Source organism: Silurus aristotelis (genome assembly GCF_946808225.1).
Source record: "Silurus aristotelis genome assembly, chromosome: 25".
Taxonomy (NCBI): domain Eukaryota; kingdom Metazoa; phylum Chordata; class Actinopteri; order Siluriformes; family Siluridae; genus Silurus; species Silurus aristotelis.
In genome coordinates, this window is record NC_139598.1 from 18618149 (window position 1) to 18640648 (window position 22500).

Here is a 22500-nt window from a genome sequence, read left to right on the forward strand (position 1 = left end):
AGACTACTGATCAGCATTAGGAGAAACGATACTGGCATTGTTTTATCTCTGTATACTTCAGCGTCAGTGGAAAATTCGAAGTCATTTTTCGTCCCTGAATGATGTAATCACATGGTTGATGTTATATATAGTTATATGTTGCTGGAACTATCGGCAAAAACCCATACCGATAGTTTTTCCGGTTCGCTGTAATTACGGCATGCTGCCAGATAATTCATTACATAATTATATTTATTAATGAAACTATTTATATTTATTCCATTTAGCACATTTTCATAAATCAGTCCTTTTTTTTGTAATAAAGTTCAGTACTATTTTCCAGTATCTATTTTAAAAACTATCAGTTATCAGCAAGTACGATCCAATCTCTACTCTGAACAGAGAATTAATCCCCACCTCTTGACCAATCAGAATGCAGGATTGTAGTCTGTGTTATTTGAACAGATCACAGAAACGTAGCGTTAATAACGGATAGGTGAAGGTGTTCTACTCGCTCACCTGCATCTGCTCCACCTGCATTCGCAAGCTCTCGAATTTCTGCTGCCAGTCGGCCATGTTGTCACCCGGACACGCCTTCGCTTTGCCGTAAGACTCTGAGGAGGAGGAGCAGGAGAAGGGAATCCCAGTTCTGGATTCAGGTAACACCTTGTAGGTCTGATCCAAAGCGACATGGAAGGCGTCGGTCCGATATTCAGCTCCGTCCCCGAGTCCGGTCATGTGGAGCTTCATCCTGACGTCGGGTCCGAAGCCTCCGAGCAGAGCGGACTGGTTTAGAGTGGGTTCCACCGGGGGGGTGTCGAAACCCTGGCCCTCGTCCAGCCGGGTGTGGTTGTGGTCTGCGCCGGGGAAGAGCGAGTGGTCCAGCCCGTTAACGAGGCTGCGGTAGCGACTCAGACAATCCTGTTTGACTCCACCTACATCCTGCGCCTCCAGGTTGGGGGAGGATGCAGATTTACAGAGAGACGATCTGAATTGGGAGTCTGTGGGGCGCTGCAAAGGATTGTGGGCCGTGGAGGGCATGACATGTGCGGTGGGGATGGGAATCTGACTCCTGATTGGATGGAAGGACGGACTGCTGCCAGAGCTGCACGATTCTGTAAGAGAATAAGAGAGAAACACAAAACCGTCTTCACCAATGTTTTCCAAACGAGCCCAATTTACACAATTAAAAAGTGTAAATAAATATACACAAAGAAAAACTAAAATAAAAACAAATAGAAATAATTACATTTATTTTATTCTGGAAATCTCACCTGAGCTGCAGATACACAAACAGCAACACAACTGACTTTCTGCATTTCTGACTTTATTTACACATCACACTCTAGTTAAATCCACTCTGTCCTTCGGATCACTCACTCACTCACTCACTCACTCACTCACTCACTCACTCACTCACTCACTCACTCACTCACTCACTCACTCACTCACTCACTCACTCACTCACTCACTCACTCTCACACACACTCTCACACACACTCTCACACACACTCTCACACACACACACACACACACACACACACACACACACACACACACACACACACACACACACACACACACACACACACCTCTGATCGGAGCGCGCTGCTGCTGATGTTTCTCTCTGCTTACAAAAGGTTACATTTATTTATAGAGCAGCTTCATGTTACAGATCACCGTCTCATGGCACACTAATATACACACACACACACACACACACACACACAAAGTTCTGTACAAACACTAGGGGTATTCCTCCTTTTCTCCGACAGTCTGGTGATATAGATTCTTTTGCATTTTCTCTGTCATTAGCTTCAAGAATTCCTCTTAAAAGGAGAAAATCCTGACAATTCTGCAAACTGAGGGAGTGAATAAAAGAAGGATGGAGGGAATGAAGACATTTGTTACAGCATGCTGAAATAAGTAGAGCAGTTATCATAGATTATATCTTTAGAAAATCAAATATAAAATAGACAAACACACACACACACATATATATATATATATATAAACACATACACACACCTAAAGCAAAAAGCAGGTGTGTGCGTGTCCAGGGGCGTGGCATTTTAAACTAAGAGACTAGTTACACCACCCACTGATAGGTTACTATGGCAGCCAGACACACACACACACACACACACACACACACACACACACACACACACACACACACACACACACACACACCCCCCTTCTGGAGAATCTGTAGTACAGCATCTGGCAATGTGAAGCATTAAAATACGTGTGTGAGTGTGACTGTGTGTGTGTGTGTGTGTGTGTGTGTGTGTGTGTGTGTGTGTGTGTGTGTGTGTGTGTGTCTCACCCTCTATGTTGTCTGGGGTCTTCCCCCCAGGACCCGTCTCGCTCTCGGCTCTGTGAGCTCTCCATCCAAATCGACTCTGAAAGTTTTCCGAGACGACCGGAGTCTGGAATTCCACATCCAACTTTCCGACTGCGACACATTAAAACAGGAACATCATCACGGACTTGGGGGTGCATCCTAAATACCCCCCTACTGATAACCGGAAAGTCCTCTAAGGGGTGCACTTCTTTAAGAGATCTAAAATACCTGTGCACCTGAATCTGATGAAACTAGTGCACTAGATAGTGTACTTTATTTTAACAAGCACTTCTTACAAGTGCACTTCTCTCCATGGATCTGCTGAGACCCACAGCTGAGGAAGTGCCCTTATCCTCGGGGTCGGAGGCGTACCTGTGGCTCTGGAGTTCTGGTATCTCTGTGACGTCGTCATGGGGAAAAGAGGGCGGGGTCAGGGACTACACAGGAACAGGAAATGCAGATTTTTATCTTCGGCATTGAGCACAAAATTTATTCATTCACACAGGTTAAGTAGCATTAGCATATTAGCATTACATCATCCTTAATGTGTAGAAGGAAAAAACTGATTTATTGACAGATGGATAAAAGGAAGGAAAACAAAGATCGAGTGATGTATGGACAGATGAATGAATGCATGAAGGATGACTGGATAGTTGGTAGAGGAGAGGATGGAGAGATGATGGTAAAAAAAGTGATCAAGTGATGGAGAAATGTGTGTGTGTGTGTGCGCGCGCACGCATAAGAGTGTATGAGTGTGTGTGCGTGTGTGTGCGCGCATAAGAGTGTATGAGTGTGTGTGTGTATGTGCGTAAGAGTGTGTGTGTGTGTGTGTGTGTGTGCGTAAGAGTGTATGAGTGTGTGCGTAAGAGTGTATGAGTGTGTGTGCACGTAAGAGTGTATGTGTGTGTGCGCGTAAGAGTGTGTGTGTGTATAAAAGTGTATGAGAGTGTGTGTGTGTGTGTGCATAAGAGTGTATGAATATGTACGTGTGTGTGTGTGCATAAGAGTGTATGAATATGTACGTGTGTGTGTGTGCATAAGAGTGTATGAATATGTATGTGTGTGTGTGTGTGTGCATAAGAGTGTATGAGTGTATGTGTGTGTGCGCGTAAGAGTGTATGTGTGTATAAAAGTGTATGAGAGTGTGTGTGTGTAAGAGTGTATGAATATGTATGTGTGTGTGTGTGTGTGTGCATAAGAGTGTATGAATATGTACGTGTGTGTGCATAAGAGTGTATGAATATGTACGTGTGTGTGTGTGTGTGTGTGCATAAGAGTGTATGAATATGTATGTGTGTGTGTGTGTGTGCATAAGAGTGTATGAGTGTGTGTAAAAGTGTGAGTGTGTGTGTAAGAGTGTATGAATATGTGTGTGTGTGTGTGTGTGTGTGTGTGTGTGTGTAAAAGTGTGAGTGTAAGAGTGTATGAATATGTATGTGTGTGTGTGTGTGTGTGTAAGAGTGTATGAATGTGTGTTTGCGTGTAAGTTTATGAATACAAGTGTGTGTGTTTTAGTGTATGAATGTTTGTGTGCTATAGTGTGTGTTCGAGAGTGTGTGTGTGTGTGTGTGTGTGTGTGTGTGTGTGTGTGTGTGTGTGTGTGTGTAAATGTTATTAGCACGTCCGCTAACACACTTGAACTACATGATGTATGTAAATAAGTGTTAGGTGTGCGCGAGGTCAAAATACACCATTACACATCAATACAGAGGATCAGACCCGATACACAGCGGTGTGTTACTAAAGAAAACACACACACACACACACACACACACACACACACACACACACACACACACACACACACACACACACACACACACACACATACTTACTTACTTACTTACTTACTAACTTACTTACTTACTTCTCTCTCTCTCTCAGGTGTGAATCCACCGTGTGTGTTTGTCTGTTTGTTTGTTTGTTTAAACCGGAAGTAAAGACGACAATTCCAACGCTCGCGCGGTTCTACGATTTCCGGGCAGTGTCCCAAATCGACTCTCTGTCCCTCCTTCCCTCCCTCAGTAGCTACTAGAGTGAAAACGTCGCTAAAACAGTTCACAGTTCACCACTGAAGTTTCAGTGTTTCGAGTTTATTGTGTGATTGTGGATCAGTAATGAGCAGGACACTGAGTTCTAGTGATGATTCGAACGTGAACAATTCGTTCTTAATGAACGAGTCTTTAATATGACTCAGAAGCATCACAAAATCTTTGTAGTTTTTTTATTATTATTATTAATAATAATAATAATAATAATAAAGCAATTAGCCATATACAAACAACGTGGCTTCTCCCCTGGTTATGTGCAGGAATCAGAATGGAGTGGTTCCTCTCAGGAGTCTTCTGGTCCCAGGTTCTCACTCTCCAGTGTTCTGTATTGTTTAGAGATTTATGTGATATCACCCAAATGAGGATGAGTTCCCTTTAGTCTGGTTCCTCTCAGAGGTTTTTAAAGGATAATGACGATATTGACGTTCTGGTTACTATAATTATGGGAGTCACGTGACAAGACCGTACGATATGAGAGGTGACGCTCCTGATTCTGTTTATCATCATTTATCTTTAGTTGCATTGTTTCATTTTCATCATTGGGAAGTTAAAGTTGGTGTATGTAGACGTGTCGGGGATCTGATTATTTATAATGTAACATTTTATTTCTGATCAAAGAAACGAAATGAACCAAATGGCTGAAAAAGGATTCCTTCATTATTGATGAAAAAGATTCAAAGAACCGAGTCACTAAAATGAACCGAGCTTCCCATGTGTAAGGGTGCAGTTATGAGCTCGTCCGGTAGGGTACGCTGTCGCCCAGTGTGCGGTTCCGCTCAGACCAGCGGTCAGTGAAGAAGACGGAGCTGGAGCCGGATCAGCGGATCTCCACAGAAATTCATTTATTCTTCTTCTGATCCTCTTTCATTCATCATGTTTTAGTTTTATAGGTTATTTCGAAGCCCCTGACCGCGTGTGAAATGGCGCTGGAGTGGCGTGAGGCGGTGGAGAGGGTGGATGTGTACCTCAGAGATCTGCTCTCCTCCGGCCTGCTCTTCCTGCACGCCGAGCTCGGAGTGGATGTGGGGCTGAAAGCGGAGCTGCTGCCACCGGGGCTCCTGGCGTGTGTGGCGGCGGGGCTCGGCCTCCTCCTACTCGCCGCGCTCCTCTGGCTCTCCGTGTGCCGGTGTTTCTCGAAAAAACCCGGCGAGGATGTCGCACCCGAGGCGGGGAAAACCTCCAAACCCGAGGAGATTAAGAAGAGGAGCAGGAAGAGAGGAGGAGATAAGGTCCTGATCTTCATCCTCATTCTCCTCCATGTCTCTGAGATGACTCATTGTTAGATGTTGTTATCAGTATGTTTTATTATTGAGGTGGAACATAAAAGCCATGTAGTCCATCAGCAGCTCGTTTTTTATTATCAGATCAGACGTTTCTCTTGAAGAGCTCCAGAACCTCTCTAATGAGCGTGTTTGTGTTGCAGAAGGTGCAGAGGAACGGCCTGGCTGTTGACCTGGAGGAGGACGTGAAGCTGGTGGAGGCACAGAACCTGAGCGAGAGTCCAGATTCTGCTGGGGGTAAAAGTGAGAAGGTATAACCACCTAAACAATAAACCAGCAGTCAGTTTAAAAGACTGTTACACTACGTGTGTGTGTGTGTGTGTGTGTGTGTGTGTGTGTGTGTGTGTGTAAAGGGGCGGGGCCACCGATACACCTGCAGCTGTTCGGACATTTATGGGCGTGGCCTATCCACTATTTCTTTCCACCAAAACAGTATATAACTTCTAAACCCTAAACAAATGAACCACACAACCCACATAAAGATCTTCATTTTTTATTTGGTTTTAAATTTCCATTCAGAATCGGGTTCTCACAAAGAATTTGTTTCCAGCTGTTGGTGATTGAAAAGTACAGACATAAATAAAACCACAATATATTTAGCATATAAACAAGACTACACCTGACAATTATTTTACTTACCAGACACATCGAAACATCGCTTACTCTTTCCTGGATATTACATTTTTTCCTCATCACGTCATTTTGCACGGTTTGAAATCATGCTTATCTTCTGCTTTTGCCTGAAGGGGCTGATTAAACGAAATCTGCAACTATTTTCCGCACCATAAATCTGCAGTTGTCACCAATTTCATGCGTTACTAATTTTACAATTCTTGCATTTGGATAAATCATTTGTAGCAAACTTTTATAGAAAACGAGATTTGTGTTTCTGCCCCTGCTGGTTGGAGAGAGAATTACACCTCACTCTCTACAGTTTGCTGTCTGTCCAGATGTAAATATAAATATTACATAAACTGTAATTAGTGGCTCAGAAGAAGGAAGCTGCAAAAGCAAGTAAAAAGACCCCCAGACTACACCCTGTGTTCTCTCTGATCACTAGGAAGGGAATAAATGCATACAATATGTTGTTTAGGGTGTGTGAGAATATTCAGAAACCGGTGGGAGGGAGGGGGAGGGTGGAGGGTGGAGGACGGACGCTGGTCTGAAAGTAGCAGCTGCTAGTTTCAGGTTTCCTGATGATGTGTGGCATCAGCAGACCTGCAGGAGTTGTGTGATGGTGTCAGAGATACAGAACCGGTGTCTAGTTAAAGCGTGGGTCTTCCTAAATCAAAGGGGCGGAGTTTAAATTACAATTTCATCACAATTTAATGTACAAAGTGAGAAATTCGGATCCTACGGATTTATTTGGTGCTCAGGATGAAATGCAGCTTAATACTTTGGAAACATGATCAAAACTAACGTTAACCATAAACTTTAAATAAACTTTAGTTAATTTGATTGTTAATTGTTTAAATATACAAATATATACATAAATATACAAATTAATTAATTGTAGATCAACATCTGTAGTTTAGATCAACGAAAGAAAGCTGCATTGTTAACTTCCATTAAGCCCCACCCCTTTTTAATTTCATATGACTTTTTTTTTTTTTTTAAGGGAAAGAAGAATAAGAAAAAGTCGAAAGCTTCAGTGAAGGAAACAAAGTCCACGTCAGAGCGCAAAGAGCCAGAGGAAGGTAACGTTCAGGTTCCTCATCATCATGTCATGTTGGTTCCTCAAGTAACTTAAACGCTAGTTCCATTCGCTGTCTTTCAGATGCTGCTGTTAGCTCTTTATGTAGAATGTAACCATGGCACTGCTTAGTGCAGAGGGTGGTGTAAATGTGTGTGTGTGTGTGTGTGTGTTTTACCAGGAACCTGGGAGACTAAAGTGAGCCACAAAGAGAAGAAGCAGCAGAGGAGGAAGGACAAAGGAGCAGGAGACGAATCGGAGAGTCCTGGAGGAACGGAGCCGGTTGTGGAGGAACCTCAAATTACTGTAACGCCATCTGTACCCATTACTATCTCCACCAAGACCTCCATAAACAACACCACCACCAAAACTTCCAACCCCAGCACCTCTACCACCAAGACCTCCAACCCCAATACCACCACCAAGACCTCCAACCCCAATACCACCACCAAGACCTCCAACCCCAATACCACCACCTCGACCAAGACCTCCAACCCCAATACCACTACCAAGACCTCCAACTCCAGTACCACCACCTCCGCCAAGACCTCCAACCCCAATACCACCACCTCCGCCAAGACCTCCAACTCCAACACCTCCACCTCCACCAAGACCTCCAACACCTCCACCAAGACCTCCAACCCCAATACCACCGCCACCTCCACCAAGACCTCCAACCCCAACACCACCTCCACCAAGACTTCCAACCCCAACACCACCTCCACCAAGACCTCCAACCCCAACACCACCTCCACCAAGACCTCCAACCCCAACAACACCTTCACCAAGACCTCCAACTCCAACACTACCACCTCCACCAAGACCTCCCACCCCAACAACACCTCCACCAAGACCTCCAACTCTAACACCTCCACCAAGACCTCCCACCCTAACTCCTTGACCAACCCCAACACTATCTCCACCAAAACCTCCAATCCCAACACCATCTTTACCAAGACCTCCAACTCCTCCACCTCAAACACCCCCACCACCAGCCCTAACACCAAAACCTCCAACTCCTCTAATAATTCCAATAACACCAACACCACCAAGACCTCCAACATGTCCACCAAGACCACCACCACTGCTAAGGCCTCCAACAATTCCACCACCTGCAAGACCTCCACCAAAGCCACCAAGACCACCACCAACACCACTCCTGCACCTAAAACTCAGCAGGTGGCTCCACCTGTAGAACGTAAGCTCTCTGGTTGCCTGGACCTTCACCTTTAGCTTCACAGAGTAACGTAGTGTTGATTCACGTGAAAGTTTCTGCTACATCGAGATTAAAAATGGTGTCATTTCGTGCTGCTCAAGCAGCGTAACGAGATCTTTCCTCCTTTTTTTTATCTCTACAGATGATCCTCCTCCTCAAGCTGCTGATGTGACCCGTACTGTCAATCCACCAGGTAACACACACACACACACACACACACACACACACACACACACACGCACACACACTTGAAGGGTAATGTTACTACAGAAACACAGTCTTTGACGTGGACCATAAACATCGCAATCCATCAGTTTTATTACAGATGTGAAGGTCATGTGATGAAGAGCACAGTGATTATAACCTCTGTGTGTGTGTGCGTGTGTGTGTGTGTGTTTTTTTCAGTATCTCATGGATGGGATGGGATGTGTGTGAACGGATCAGGATCATGGGATCTGGGCGTGTCTGTGCCCTCTCTTGGTCAGACCTGGACCAGCGTGAAGTCTGAACAGTCCGTCTGGCCTCAGGACATGGAGGGTAAAACATGCTACTGAATCCTGCGCTCTGATTGGTCAGAAGTGACATTAGTGCTGCTTTATATGTGTGATCGTTTCCATAGCAGCAGCTCGTTCACAGAGACGTGTAGTAATAATAAACAGGAAATAGCCGATGTTAATGAACGGGTGTGGGAGGAGTCTCCAGTGTCGGAGGTAGAGCTGTGAGATCTTCAGGACTGAGGGGTTTCTGGGTGAAGTGTGTTGTTGTTGGTGTGGTGTAACAAAGGGGAATAGAACACACAACTGTGGTACAAATGAACCTGAAGTTGTTTTGTTTATTTGTTTCAGGCTCGTGGATGATCGTAGACGAGTCTCACATTCCTGTCTCGCTTCACGGAATGAGTGCAGGTGAGAGACGTCATTCACGAGTCAAATTCACATAATTTGTGTTGTTTTATCTGATTTTTTAAAATCTGATTAATAGTTTCATATAAATAACAATGTATATCAGTGCACTGTAACGCTGCCCCTGCTGGACGCTGATGGTGCTGCGGTGTTTTCTTTCGCAAAAGGTTCAGGATTTGAATATTTCAGTCCACATTCGACTCACGCTGTGTGTGTGTGTGTGTGTGTGTGTGTGTGTGTGTGTGTGTGTGTGTGTGTGTGTGTGTGTGTGTGTGTGTGTGTGTGTGTGTGTGTGTGTGTGTGTGTGTGTGTGTGTGTGTAGGTGTTGAAGCACAGGTTGTTCCTGAGAGGCGATGGGCGTGTCCAGTACCTGTGGATGATGAGTGGTCAGGTCCCAGTAAGTGCAATAATAATAATAGTGTGGTAAATAATAAAATTTTTTACTTTACATTTTAAGCTTATTTTGTTTTATATTTACAGAATTAACATTTTATTTAATAAATGAAATTGACAAATATAAATATAATTTTATTAGCTAGTTTACAGCAAGGTGGAAAATATGGTGTGTGTGTGTGTGTGTGTGTGTGTAGACAATGTTTCTGCAGAACTGGGGTCCGATTACTGCGCCCCATGTGAGGAGTGGGGGAATTATGAGGATCCAGCAGGTGGCGCTGTTTCTCCTGATGAGCCTCAGGTCAGTTTTGTTACATGAAATAAAACATATGACGATTAACCACTACAATCTCCGAGGTGTGTGTGTGTGTGAGAGTGAGTGTGTGAGTTCACCTTCTGAAAGTTAGTTTTTGCCTGTCCGCTGCACTCAGGACTCTGATCTGGAAAAGGACAAGGAAGAACCTGCGGCTCCAGGAAGCGGCAAAGCCAAGAAGAAGAAGAAGAAAAAGAAGAAAGTGGAGGATGCTGGAAACGCTGCTCAGGTGAAATCCCCCACCACACACACACACACACACACAGCGCTGCAGCAATAAGTTGACACACATACAAACTAATTTTTTCCTTTTTGATTGACAGGTGGAGGTGGAAGTGGGTGTGGCTAAAGACCTGAACTCTGCAGGAAACATTTTTACCAAAACTGCAAAAGTGAGCGATTATTTAATCAATAAGGAGTTTTTCCGATCACGACTAAACCAGTTTTATTATTTGTTAGCAGGTGCTAAGTTTTACGTGTGTGTGTGTGTGTGTGTGTGTGTGTGTGTGTGTGTAGGAGCAGGAAATTGTGGTTCCCCCTCGAGTCCCACTGAAACCCTCTGAACTTGAGGCTATGCCCAAAAGCATGGCCCCACCCACTCAGAGTGAGTCAAAATCAAAAATGGCTTCCTGTTGTGTAGCACCCTCTAGAGGCAGTAGATGGTCGTTTTTCATGTTAATGCCAATCAATAAATTTATTTTTGCTAGTGTGACCTCTGACCCTAGTCTCGTCTCGTCTCGTCTCGTTTCGTTTCCACCAGAGAAAGCCGAGGAGAGCTGGGAATCTCCGAAGCAGGTGAAGAAGAAAAAGGCTCGCAGGGAAACATGAGCACGAGCGCGGAGTTCAGGAAGAAACGCCCTTATGCAAACCGGGATTTTAGAGCGAGAGCCAGGCGGATTAGCGCGCTAACGTGAGCGTGAGTCTGCGTGCATTCAGACAGCGCACAGTGTAACATATCAGTCCTGTGGGTGTGACGTGCCTCGGTCACGTGCCGATCGACCGCTTCACATCACCATGTTCCGCTAATGTTTTATCAGCCGTAATATCAGAACATTTGCTGGGTTTTTTTCTTCAGGCTAAATTGTCTCCGACCCTGAACGTGGTGACGTGTCGAGCGCTCGTCTGCACGTGTCCGATGTTCATGTGATTGTTGGGTTCTTTATAATTCTGTAATAAAATGTTGTTTTTTCCCGTTTTTGTTTTTGAAGAGTGGGGGGGGCATCCTCCACGTCTCGTGCGTCTCCAAACGCAGTTGCTCGTACCAGATATCCAGACGTGAGCGACTACGGTCGGAGACGTGCGAGATTATTTTGTATGTGGTTTAAATATAAAAATTAAACATAGACGTGTTTTCTACACTTCTGATAAAAACGTGTTGCCTGGTACACTCTGACCCCCCCCCCCCCCCCCCAACCCTGCATGTGTAATTATTTTGTATTTTTTTTTGCCGCTGAATCGACGAGTAACGTGAACGAGCGGCGTTTCCCCGGGCGCTGTGTGGAACTCCCGAGGCCTTAACGTGACGTGTGCAGTGACGACGTCACACTCGTCTGTCCGCTGCATGCACTTCTCCTCCGTCTGTGCGTTCTGTCCAACATCTCCTTAAATAAACGTGGTTTCTTTGCAAACTCCTTTCCTGGCTCCTGATTTATTCATTGGGGCGGGGCTTTGTACAGATCTCACCAATCACGTTCAGGCTCATGTTTAAAAGTTACTGTTCATACATCTGTCAATCACAATTTTGATCTCCATCTGCTGTAGCCATGTTCCTCAAAGAGTTTTCAGAAGCTGCAGGACCCATCACTCATTTGAATGAGACAGAAGCTCCAAATACATTACTGAAGACCATCATGACTCAGATGTACCATGGAACACTGAAGACCACCATCACAGTGACATCCCCAAGATCAGGTTCCTCCTAAATGGACATAAAATTAATCGTGATGCTCCTGAGAGACCTGCAGCTGCTGATGACAAGCTCTTCTAGTCTTTCTGTCTGGGTGATGGAGATGGCATCTAGACAGAAATTCTTTCTCACAAAAAATAAATAAATACATTGAAACTCTACATCCCCACAAACCTCAGACAGAAAGACACCGTGTCTGGTCTCAAGGGGTCGATTCCAGAAATCCAGAAAATACAAACTCAACATACCACACACCCACCCCCACCCCTCACATATACACACCTTACACCCACCCCCACCCCTCACATATACACACCTTACACCCACCCCCACCCCTCACATATACACACCTTACACCCACCCCCACCCCTCACATATACACACCTTACACCCACCCCCACCCCTCACATATACACACCTTACACCCACCCCCACCCCCCACATATACACACCTTACACCCACCCCCACCCCCCACATATACACACCTTACACCCACCCCCACCCCCCACATATACACACCTTACACCCACCCCCACATATACACACCTTACACCCACCCCCACCCCCCACATATACACACCTTACACCCACCCCCACCCCCCACATACACACACACACACACACACAGAATGTGTAACACATCAAAGAACAGCGAAGTGTTTGATAAATGTTTATTAATGTTTATAAGGCCACTCTGTACCGTGTGCAGGATTTATTACAAAAATAATCACAATGTCCCTCTACCACAATCACACACAATCACACACACACGTAGGCACGTTATATTAAAAACAAACAATGGAAAACAATCACTGGAGCTCCACACACACACACACACACACACACACACACACACGTAGGCACGTTAGATTAAAAACAAGTGAAAAAAAATCATCACTAGAGCTCTGCGCGCGCGCACACACACACACCGTCATCATGATAATTGATATGGATGGTGACGTCAGGGGCTGCAATAAAAACGCAGTAATTGTGACGTGTTGAGACTCAGGAGTCGCTCCAGAAAAACATGAGGACAAATTGCAGTCTCCATAACAACCGTGTCAACTACAGAACCGCTGAAACGACCGACATGGAACTTAAACGCATTGCGGGTTTAAAAATGTGGAGGACCTTAAACGTAATGATCTTTGTGAAGTGCCTACGTGTTCAGTTTGAGAGTGAAGATCTACCTGATCCGTTCAGCTCGCGGTAAAATTACGGACCTAGCAAGACGATTAGCGGGAACTGTTATAATGGAGTGATGGGAGTAGTAACGTCACGTGAGCGAGCCGGGAGGCGGCTACATGCTGCTAACTGTCCGCTCTGAAATGCATAAAAAACACCGTAACTAATGGCTGAACACCAAACCTACACAAGATGTGCACTAACACTAGCAGCGGTACCCCAAAACACGCCATCAGATTTCTGAGGTAAAAAGCGGACGTGTGATCATCAGGCGCATGTGCTGATCACGAGGTTTTTCACACGGGGAAAACAATCCGTCTCATTCTGGGGAATGTTCGATTTTACATTCCTAACGTTTTCTTTGAATGTGTCGAGAGTCTCCTGGACAAGATCCACAATCTTCACGAGCGAAATTGCAGAGGTGGAGAACAGATGTTTACAGTTCAAAGCATCGGAACGTCACTGCTCTCCTCATCCCTCTGCCTCGTTTCTTCACTTTTACATCGATCCGAATGAAGATAAATATGAGGCTGGACGTCCCTGTCGAGCTCTGAACACACAGACGCGCGATATTTACACGTTCGTCTCGTAGGTTTGGGCGTGGCGGAAATTAGTGTTGCGTAGGTTATAGGTCCAAAGAGCGATAGTGGATAGCTAACTACCAGGCCACGCCCCCTTCGAGGGGAGAGAAGAAAGTTTTGGTAAGAACAGCGTGCTAATAAAAATAGTTAACTATAAAGTGGTAAATTACAGTAAATATTTAACACTATTTTTCTTTTCTAGTCAAAATAAAATCCTAAATTATGAAAATTACCATTTTAAAGTCTTTTACACAGGGAAAAAAAAAAAAACCTCCATATCTCAGGAAGTCCTTCTGTAAAGGCCATGATGGTTACATGTAGCCAGAAAAGACAGACGGCCAGACAGATGGCTAGACAGACCGTCAGACAGGATGCTGTATGGAAATGTAAAGCAGCAGTTGATGTGAAGTTTTTTTTCCCCTTCCTTTTCGTCCCAGCGGCGTGTTTACAGTACACAAGGTATGGGGTAACAGACTCCGCCCATTCAGTCTTTAACATTCGGCTGGCACTGTAAACTGTTACCCATGATCCTCTGGGCCTCGGTGCTGGTGTCCTGAAACCAGGAAGTTCCTCAGGCAGTACTTAACAACCCAGAAAAGTCCATAAGGTGAGAGAGAGAGAGAGAGAGAGAGAGAGAGAGAGGGTGAGAGAGAGAGAGAGAGAGAGAGAGAGAGAGAGAGAGAGAGAGAGAGAGAGAGAGGAGTGTGCAGGTTTGTGTCTAAGGCAACAACGGTGTGAATCTCAGAATTTCTTGCACACGCACACACACCTGAGCATGTGGAGAGAGCTGTGTAGGCCAGTCACGGAGTGTGTGCATGCGACTGAACACACCTCCAGTGTGAATATGAGAGAGAGAAAGAGAGAAGGATAGACAGATAGATGGATGAAAATGGCACTAAAGTTTATAACCTGATTGATGCAGTAGAGAGGCTCCCCCTGCAAAACACACACTGCACTCATCTCGCTGTGTGTGTGTGTGTTAACGTCCCGGCCGATTCACTGCACGCTCTTTGGGCTGGGTTTTGGGGGTCGGAGGTCGCAGGCTGTGCTCCATCCCGACGTTGACGGTGATGTTGGTGTAGAGTGGCAGGTATTCACGAGACACGAGCTCATACTCCACCGAGTTCATCCCGTCTGCCCTCCACGTCTGCTGAGTCTTCGCCAACAGACTGAACCTGCACCACACACACACACACACACAGTTTACTTTTTTTTAAATACAATCAATTTACATAACGCTCTTAAAACACATTATTTTGTCCGAACACAATATGTTGTAATAGTGATAATGCTGTGGTTGATTTTTAATCTGTGTGTGTGTGTGTGTGTGTGTGTGTGTGTTTACCTTTTAGGGTTGACCTCGTTGCCTTCATCCAGTTTGTGCTTGATCATCTTGTAGCGGCCGATTTTCAGAGACGGGCGACTGATGGACATCCCGGCCAGAGACACGCTTCAGACAGAGAAAAATATAAATAATATATAAACCCAAGAAAGAAAAGAAAGAAAAGAGAAATAAATGCAGGGTTCTGGACTTGATTTCTAATTGGATACAGTGATTGGAAACTTTCCATAGGAACTTCATCTGGAGAATCTAAAAACATTCCAAATGAAAATCTTAAATGGGAATTAATTGGAAATTTGGGGAAAATGTATATAAACTGTTTCATATACAAACAAATAGTTCGGTCATAAACTAATGACATGAATACGAACTGATATGGATTTAAAAAAATTTATTTCATTTAATTGTTAGTATATTTAACAGCTCACACACACACACACACACACACACACACACACACACACACACACACACACAGCACCAGGATGTTCTCAACAAAGTCATGTAATATTTATGAAATTTACTCCACAAGATTTTTGACGTGCAGGATTGTAGCAATGATGTGTATGTGCAGTGCTTGTAGGGGGCCTGTAGGGGGCGTGGCCTCAGTAACCCTGCAGTAAGTGTGTGCGCATGTGTCTAATGAAAGTGCAGGTAGAAATCCAACTCAAATCGTATTAAATCTGGTTGTTTTATTTTAAAATGATCCTGCAAGTACATTTGAGTTATAGACCAACCTGCAATCTTGTACATTCCCAGTTTATTCCCAATAATTCCTCTGAGAAGTTTCCCGTATTAAAAAATTCCTGGAATTTTGTAACCCTGACCCTACACAAGTGGGAGGAGTTTATGAAGAGGGTGAATAGAGTGGGTGGGTCTCTATAGAACACTTATTCAACAAGGATGATGATGGCAACACACACACACACACACACACACTTACCGGATGCCGATGTCGTCGTCCTCACCCCCCCAGCCCCAATAGTTGTTGGGAAAACCGTTCATCTTCAGATAGTGTAGAGGACTGAGTGCTGAAACACCTCCGAAATACGCCTTATAGGGCAGTCTGTAACACAATACACACAACACTCAATACTCAATTATTGTACACACAATACGTCTGTAACGCACTGTTCATCTCATTACACACTAAACTCGTCTCGTAGGACAGCGTTTGCACGTGTTCCCTGATCCGATTCTGCCGTTTCACAGAATGAAAACGTTTTTGACGTGTCCGACTGCGTTTCATTTCACAGGGACGGCTTCAGGACTTACAGACTGCACCTTTAAAATCCCAGCGAGCTGATTGGAGTGATGTGGAACGTTTAAACTCACTTGTAACCGAACTTGTCCATGGCGATGGCGGCGTGTTTGGGGTTGCGGTCACACGTGTACATGTTGCGGTCGTCCTCGGGGATCAGGTCCACGTCATGGAAGAACAGACAGTCCCAGTCCTCTTCCCTCATTGCCTCCCGGAACCCGATGTTCATAAGCTTTGCCCGGTTAAATGTGTAGTCACCAGCCTGCAACACACACACACACACACACACACACACACACACACACACACACACACACACACACACTCAGACTGATGACATGTGCAAATTCTCCACAAAGGGGCGCCATTAGCATAAAATTCTATACAGGTCAGGAACTCCGTGAGCTCTGAAGCCACATCTCCAGAACATCAGCCGCTCTGGGATTACAGAATAATCCCTGGCCTTGATTTCAGTATGAGGCAGGATTATCAGGGCTACAGATTATTGTCGTCTGATAATCTGACAGCTGGATCTGCTTTCTGACCTTCAACATCTTTCTGACACAATCAAAAAGCTTCAAAACTGGTTTTGTTACACGCCATCAGAAGGCAGCGCGCACAGTAACAGGGAGCACCGACCTTCATAAGTCATTGTGCTTGAAGACATCGTCATGTACTTTTGGAGCTGTGCAACTGGTTCTGTTCTGACCACGTGCGTTACAACGTCTGATATTCCGAGCACCCAGTCACTAAGCTCCTCCTCACGTGAGAGTATCTCACCAGAAAAAACACAATCTCACGTCCACACCCACCCAACACGCCAGATTTAGCTCCTGAGGACTTCGCCTTCTTCCCGAAGATGACGATGAGCTCAAAGGTCGCTGTTTCGACACCGTTGTGGAGATCCGGCGCGAATCGCAGAAGATGCTGGACACGAAGGCTGAAAAGAAGGCTTTCAGGACACGTTCCAGAAGAACACGGAGCACTGTGTTACTGTACAAGGAAACTATTTTGAAGGTGTGAAAACGTAGATAAATAAAGTCCCGGCTTGTAAAAAGAGCTAATCTCCAAACCTTTTGATACCACCTCGTAAACTGACACACTGACACACACACACACACACACACACACACACACACGATGTCAGAGGGAACTGTATAGCTAAGTGGAAAGAAAGGACACGTGGGCATGAACTACACTACTGCAAGTTAACGATGATGTTTCTGTACAGAATACGTCTGTTCACACACCTGACATCAATGTGAACTTTAGTGTGATTTTGTGGACTTCAATGTTGCTGAGAAAATGAACATGACCACTGGTTTCTCCAATTTTAGAAACAGACAGGTGTAGGTGCGGTTCCAGAACACCTCAGGTGCGGTTCCTCAGAGTGGTGAGGGTTCACACCTAATTCAGTTTTAAATCCAGGTACAGACTCATCAGGTTACACTGACACTGATAACAACCACAGTTTCTCTAAAACTTTAAACTTAACAAAACATACATCATTATCTGTATTTACACACACACACACACACACACACCCCTACCTGAATACCAGAAAGAGGATGTGTGTGTGCATGAGTGTGTGTGGATGTATGTGCGCGCGCGCGTGTGTTCTTCTCACCTGATGGATGACGTAGATGCCGTAACTCAGCTGTTGTCTCTGTAGGAAGGGATGGATGTAGTAGAGGAAGAACTTCAGATGTTGTTCTCTGTTCCTGTGAGGAATGATTATAGCGGTGCGATGTCGAGCCTCGCAGTCCGGCGGTCTGTAGCGCCCCCCGCGCACCACCAGTGGATTCTTCCTCTCCACCTGAGCGAGTGTGAGTCCTGATGGGAAGCTGACATGGATCGGTCCACCTAAAACACAGAAAGGGTGATCATTACACAACCTGAAACATCTACTGCTTCATTCAAAAACATCTGGAACATGGTGGAATGCAAAGCGGTCTGTTGTTCAAAAGAGTGTGTGTCTGAACACTTACCGAGTAGTGGTGATGTTTTAGGGCAGTAGTGCAGGTCCTCTTTGTTAAACGCTTGTGCCAGGTGGGACAGGTTGGCATAGACATCAGCACCGGTGTGGTTGCTCCCGTGACCCGAACCGGCCGAGCCGCTTAGCACGTCCAGTTTGCGGAAGATCCTGAAAAAATACGTCACCCTCTTCTGGTACGCCTCCCTGGACAGGAGGGCCATGACGATGAGCTGCACGCCAAGCAGCATGAACAGATAGCGCCACTTGGAGGTCAGGGTGGGCATGGCGAGTCCTCGTTCACTATGAAATCAGCAGCAAATCTGAAGACCCGGGTCTACGGAGGTTTCATATCTGATAACGGAGCCGCGGTCGAGGGACGGAGACGGCACTCCGAGCGTCCATTGAACCGCCTAAGATGGAGTTTTTTTTATATAAACAAAAACATGGCGTATGATTCAAGGAAGCGCTGAGATCTCAGAGCCGAGATGGTAGACACTCCGGGGGATTATTTATTTATTTAGATTTCCAAGTTCATACAAACGTCTGTCACGTTGTCACGCGCAGCGCCGGTGTCGGCTCATAACATCACTTTCTGTTCGATAAAAAAAATATATATATTTCTCACTAAGAGACAGAGCCAGTTCATAAGGAGGGACTGTCGCCGATGGCAACGCGGGCTCGGCCAATCACAGGTCAGTGTCTGGGGAAGAAAAAAAAAGTTGAGTTGCAAAACTGCAAAAAAAATTAAAAAAATCAAGAAGTCAGATTTGCACCTGAAGTGAAACTTCATGTGAAGATGAATAGTATGGGATTAAATCAGATGAACAGATCAGGATGGATGAAGTGAGAGGGGATACATGGAATGGTACAGAATGGAGCAGGTGGAATGTAATGAAATCTGATATATATTTATTTGTGAACGATGAATAGATGAACAAGCTAGAAAACACAGGAACAAACAACTATTATGGGATGGCAAGGAAACTTAGTCTTTAAAATTACTGTATACAACATACACACAAATTGACGGACGGACAGACAGACATACAGATGTGTATCTCTGGAGGTGGAAGATCTGGCCTTTTCTCCTGAATTCCTCTGTATGCAATAATAATTATTGTATCCTACACTGGTGTTGTTGCTGGGATACGCCGGATCGTCTTTTTCCCCTGAGCAGGATGCCTCCTGTTCACCACCAAGTGCTGAACATCACAAAGCAAAAATATAAACGCACCACCTTCAGACCAGTTACAGAAACTCTGCAGAGAATTAAAACAATCTGATCACACGGGACAGAACACAGACAGACAAAGAGAGACAGAGAGCGAGAGAGACACAGACAGACAGAGAGGACTCCTCTTCCAGTTTATCAGTCTGTATCGAGTCTGTCTATCAGCTCTCAGCTCCACACACACACACACACACACACACACATTAAGTTGTGCTCTTCAAAGCCGGCAGATTCACAGCACTGATCCTGACCCGCGGCCTGGTAGGTGTTGAAGTGGAAGTGTGAATGAAGCTCTGATGAACCTGGTTTTAAGCAAACTGAACAAGCTCCCCTCCATTGTGTGTTCTTTGTTTTACCCGGGGCACTGGAATATACCGAAATCAGGACTTTCTTGTTTTGTTGATGGTTGGACACGGTGAGGCGAAACTCTAATGAGAGACTCAACTTACTGCAGGACGCAGATCAAATTCGGCATGTAGAAAAGAGGAATACAGAAGAAGAAGAGCCGAAGAGGAAGGAAAGGATTTTTAAGGACATTTTAATCCCATTCTTTCACCACAAGAGTTTAGAGAAACATTACCAGCAGGTCAGATGTTCTTATAGCAGGAGACTATGACCAAAATATCACAATATTGATGACATCTCACATTGTTCTGATCTAACAATGATCACAGGAGTGTAATCTGTGTTCACATGGTGTTTCATTTCACACAGCGATGTCTGCATTCAAATACCTACACACAGTCCAGAAGAATACAGTATAAAGAACACAGTGTGGATATATAAACACACACACAGAGAGAGAGAGAGAGAGAGAGAGAGAGAGAGAGAGAGAGAGAGAGAGAGAGAGAGAGAGAGAGAGAGAGAGAGAGAGAGAGAGAGAGAGAGAGAGAGAGAGAGAGAGAGAGGATAATTACAGCTGCTTTGTTTCTGTATCCAGGAGACAATTAAAAGCCTGGAGAGGAGAGAAACAGCGAGTGCGGACATTTCAGGAACACAAAGAGCCGGAAGAGCTCTCGTTTATTTATCTACCTTATTTTTATCCTTAAATTTCTTCTAGACTTGTGATAGAAGAGTATCTGTGAGAGTGAAAGGGAAAGTTTATAGGACTGTGGTGAGACCTGAGATGTTGTATGGATTAGAGACAGTGGCATTGAGTAAAAGACAGGAGGTGGAGCTGGAGGTAGCAGAGCTGAAGATGTTGAGATGTTCGTTGGGAGTGACGACGATGGACAGGATTAGAAATGAGTTTATTAGAGGGACAGCGCATATAGGACATTTTAGAGACAAGGTGAGGGAGGTGAGATTGAGATGGTTTGGACATGTGCAGAGGAGGGACATGGGGTATATCAGTAGGAGAATGCTGAGGATGGAGCCACCAGAAAGGAGGAAAAGAGAGAGACTAAAGAGGAGGTTCATGGATGTGGTGAGGGAAGACATGCAGGTAGTTGGTGTGAAAGAGGAAGATGTAGAGGACAGAGGGGTATGGAGACGGATGATCCGCTGTGGCGCCCCGTAATGGGAGAAGCTGAAAGAAGAAGATTCTTATCCTTAAATTCTATTCCTTCTTTCTGCTTAAAGAGCATTTCACTGCACGTCGTTCTCCCTGTGTGTGTGTTTGACAAATAAAATTTGATTTGATTATGAAGTGTGTACATACACAAACACACATACATTAAATCATGACTTCTAAACAAACAGATTCAGAGCTGAACACACACACACACCCACCCACCTGAATACCAGAAAGAGAATGTGTGTGTGTGTGTGTGTGTGTGTGTGTGTGTGTGTGTGTGTGTGTGTGTGTGTGTATGAGTGTGTGCTGATACCATAATAAAACATATCAGATCCCCATAAATCGGATTTCAATACTCAATGGCCTCATTACAACAGGACACAAAGGTGCCTTCACACAATGCTCTGAAATCCAACACCTGCAACCCGAAGCTCCTCCCACCTTACCACAACCCCGCCCCCCAGTTTATAATAGACCATGCAAATTCCACACGTCACATGCAAATGCAATGACGTTTACACCACCATGAACACTGCAGCTGCTCGCAGTGCAGCCCCTGGAACCTGCGCGTTACATCTGGCACATCTCTAATGTGTGTGTTCGTGTGTCCAACATAAACTCTTAAGATTTAAAAGTACTTCAGTATAACAATAACTGTGACTGTGTGTTTATTGCACTTTCCTTCACAGAAAGCGAATCCTGCAACCTGATTGGTCAGGAGGATGTCACACTTTAGCGTTTCTATAGTAACAGGAAAGTGGACACCAGGCTGATAATAAAGCTGGTGTGGAGTGACGGAAGGAGTCTCCAGTGCTGGTGCTTTAAAGCTCTAAGTTCCAGGACATTATATGTAACAAATGGATAAAAACTACAACTCCCTCACACACACACACACACACACACACACACACACACACACCTCATTGAAACTGGAGTTAATGAATGACTGTACTGAATGCTGCAGAAACCACACACCAAAATTTTACAGAATTGAAAAGTGTGTGTAAGTGTGTGTGTGAGTGTGAGTATGTGTGTGTGTCCATCCCAGGATATCCTGCTGTATCTGACACATACACTTCACTCACATCTCACATTTGAGCAACTTGCTGGAATGCTGCAACTGACTAATAAACAGTGTGTGTGTGTGTGTGTGTGTGTGTGTGTGTGTGTGTGCGCGCGCGGGAGAGGACGTGTGTGCAGCTTCCTGTTTCATGTTGTCTAAGACCTTGTGTTGTGAAATGTATAGAATTTTAAATTGCACCATTCATTGGTGCTGCAGAAAAACCACTGTTGTACATTAATACAAACTAGTTAATTGTCTCACACAC

At 44.9% G+C, this 22500-nt stretch overlaps 3 protein-coding genes across 9 annotated transcripts in view; 1 reads left to right on the forward strand and 2 right to left on the reverse strand.

The window, feature by feature from the left end:
- cep85 (centrosomal protein 85) overlaps positions 1-4324 on the reverse strand; it is an 8832-nt gene extending 4508 nt beyond the window's left edge. The window contains exons 1-4 of one of the 5 annotated variants that reach the window (XM_083529246.1): positions 4200-4324; positions 2699-2763; positions 2309-2437; positions 499-1094 (exon numbers count right to left, since the gene is read on the reverse strand). In XM_083529246.1, the coding sequence (XP_083385372.1) occupies positions 499-1094; positions 2309-2437; positions 2699-2738 (765 nt within the window). In that variant the 5' untranslated portion in view covers positions 2739-2763; positions 4200-4324. Of the gene's footprint in view, positions 1-498; positions 1095-1228; positions 1407-2308; positions 2438-2698; positions 2764-4177 lie in introns of those variants that run through there. The other 4 variants (XM_083529247.1, XM_083529248.1, XM_083529249.1 and 1 more) reach the window with 4 other exon arrangements.
- A 793-nt stretch (positions 4325-5117) lies between these two features.
- Positions 5118-11806, forward strand: mtdhb (metadherin b). Its single transcript, XM_083529244.1, has 13 exons — positions 5118-5606; positions 5801-5908; positions 7276-7354; positions 7532-8548; positions 8709-8759; positions 8972-9103; positions 9412-9471; positions 9791-9865; positions 10059-10162; positions 10293-10403; positions 10498-10566; positions 10691-10778; positions 10935-11806. The coding sequence occupies exons 1-13, from the start codon at positions 5298-5300 to the stop codon at positions 11000-11002; spliced, it is 2271 nt and encodes a 756-aa protein (XP_083385370.1). The 5' UTR covers positions 5118-5297; the 3' UTR covers positions 11003-11806.
- A 928-nt stretch (positions 11807-12734) lies between these two features.
- The window catches only part of LOC310719501 (beta-1,4-galactosyltransferase 3), a 389210-nt gene continuing 379444 nt past the window's right edge, over positions 12735-22500 (reverse strand). For all 3 annotated transcript variants that reach the window (XM_083529311.1, XM_083529312.1, XM_083529310.1), the window contains exons 2-7: positions 18439-19125; positions 18078-18313; positions 16525-16712; positions 16133-16255; positions 15193-15297; positions 12735-15022 (exon numbers count right to left, since the gene is read on the reverse strand). In XM_083529311.1, the coding sequence (XP_083385437.1) occupies positions 14827-15022; positions 15193-15297; positions 16133-16255; positions 16525-16712; positions 18078-18313; positions 18439-18709 (1119 nt within the window). In that variant the 5' untranslated portion in view covers positions 18710-19125 and the 3' untranslated portion in view covers positions 12735-14826. The remainder of the gene's footprint in view (positions 15023-15192; positions 15298-16132; positions 16256-16524; positions 16713-18077; positions 18314-18438; positions 19126-22500) is intronic.

What these genes read in the sequence shown, in the direction of transcription:
- mtdhb (XM_083529244.1), top strand. Translation starts at nt 5,298, where the DNA reads ATGGCGCTGGAGTGGCGTGAGGCGGTGGAGAGGGTGGATGTGTACCTC. An exon ending in GCGCAAAGAGCCAGAGGAAG is followed by an intron (nt 7,355 to 7,531) that starts GTAACGTTCAGG and finishes GTGTTTTACCAG; the next exon opens with GAACCTGGGAGACTAAAGTG. An exon ending in TTTCTCCTGATGAGCCTCAG is followed by an intron (nt 10,163 to 10,292) that starts GTCAGTTTTGTT and finishes CGCTGCACTCAG; the next exon opens with GACTCTGATCTGGAAAAGGA.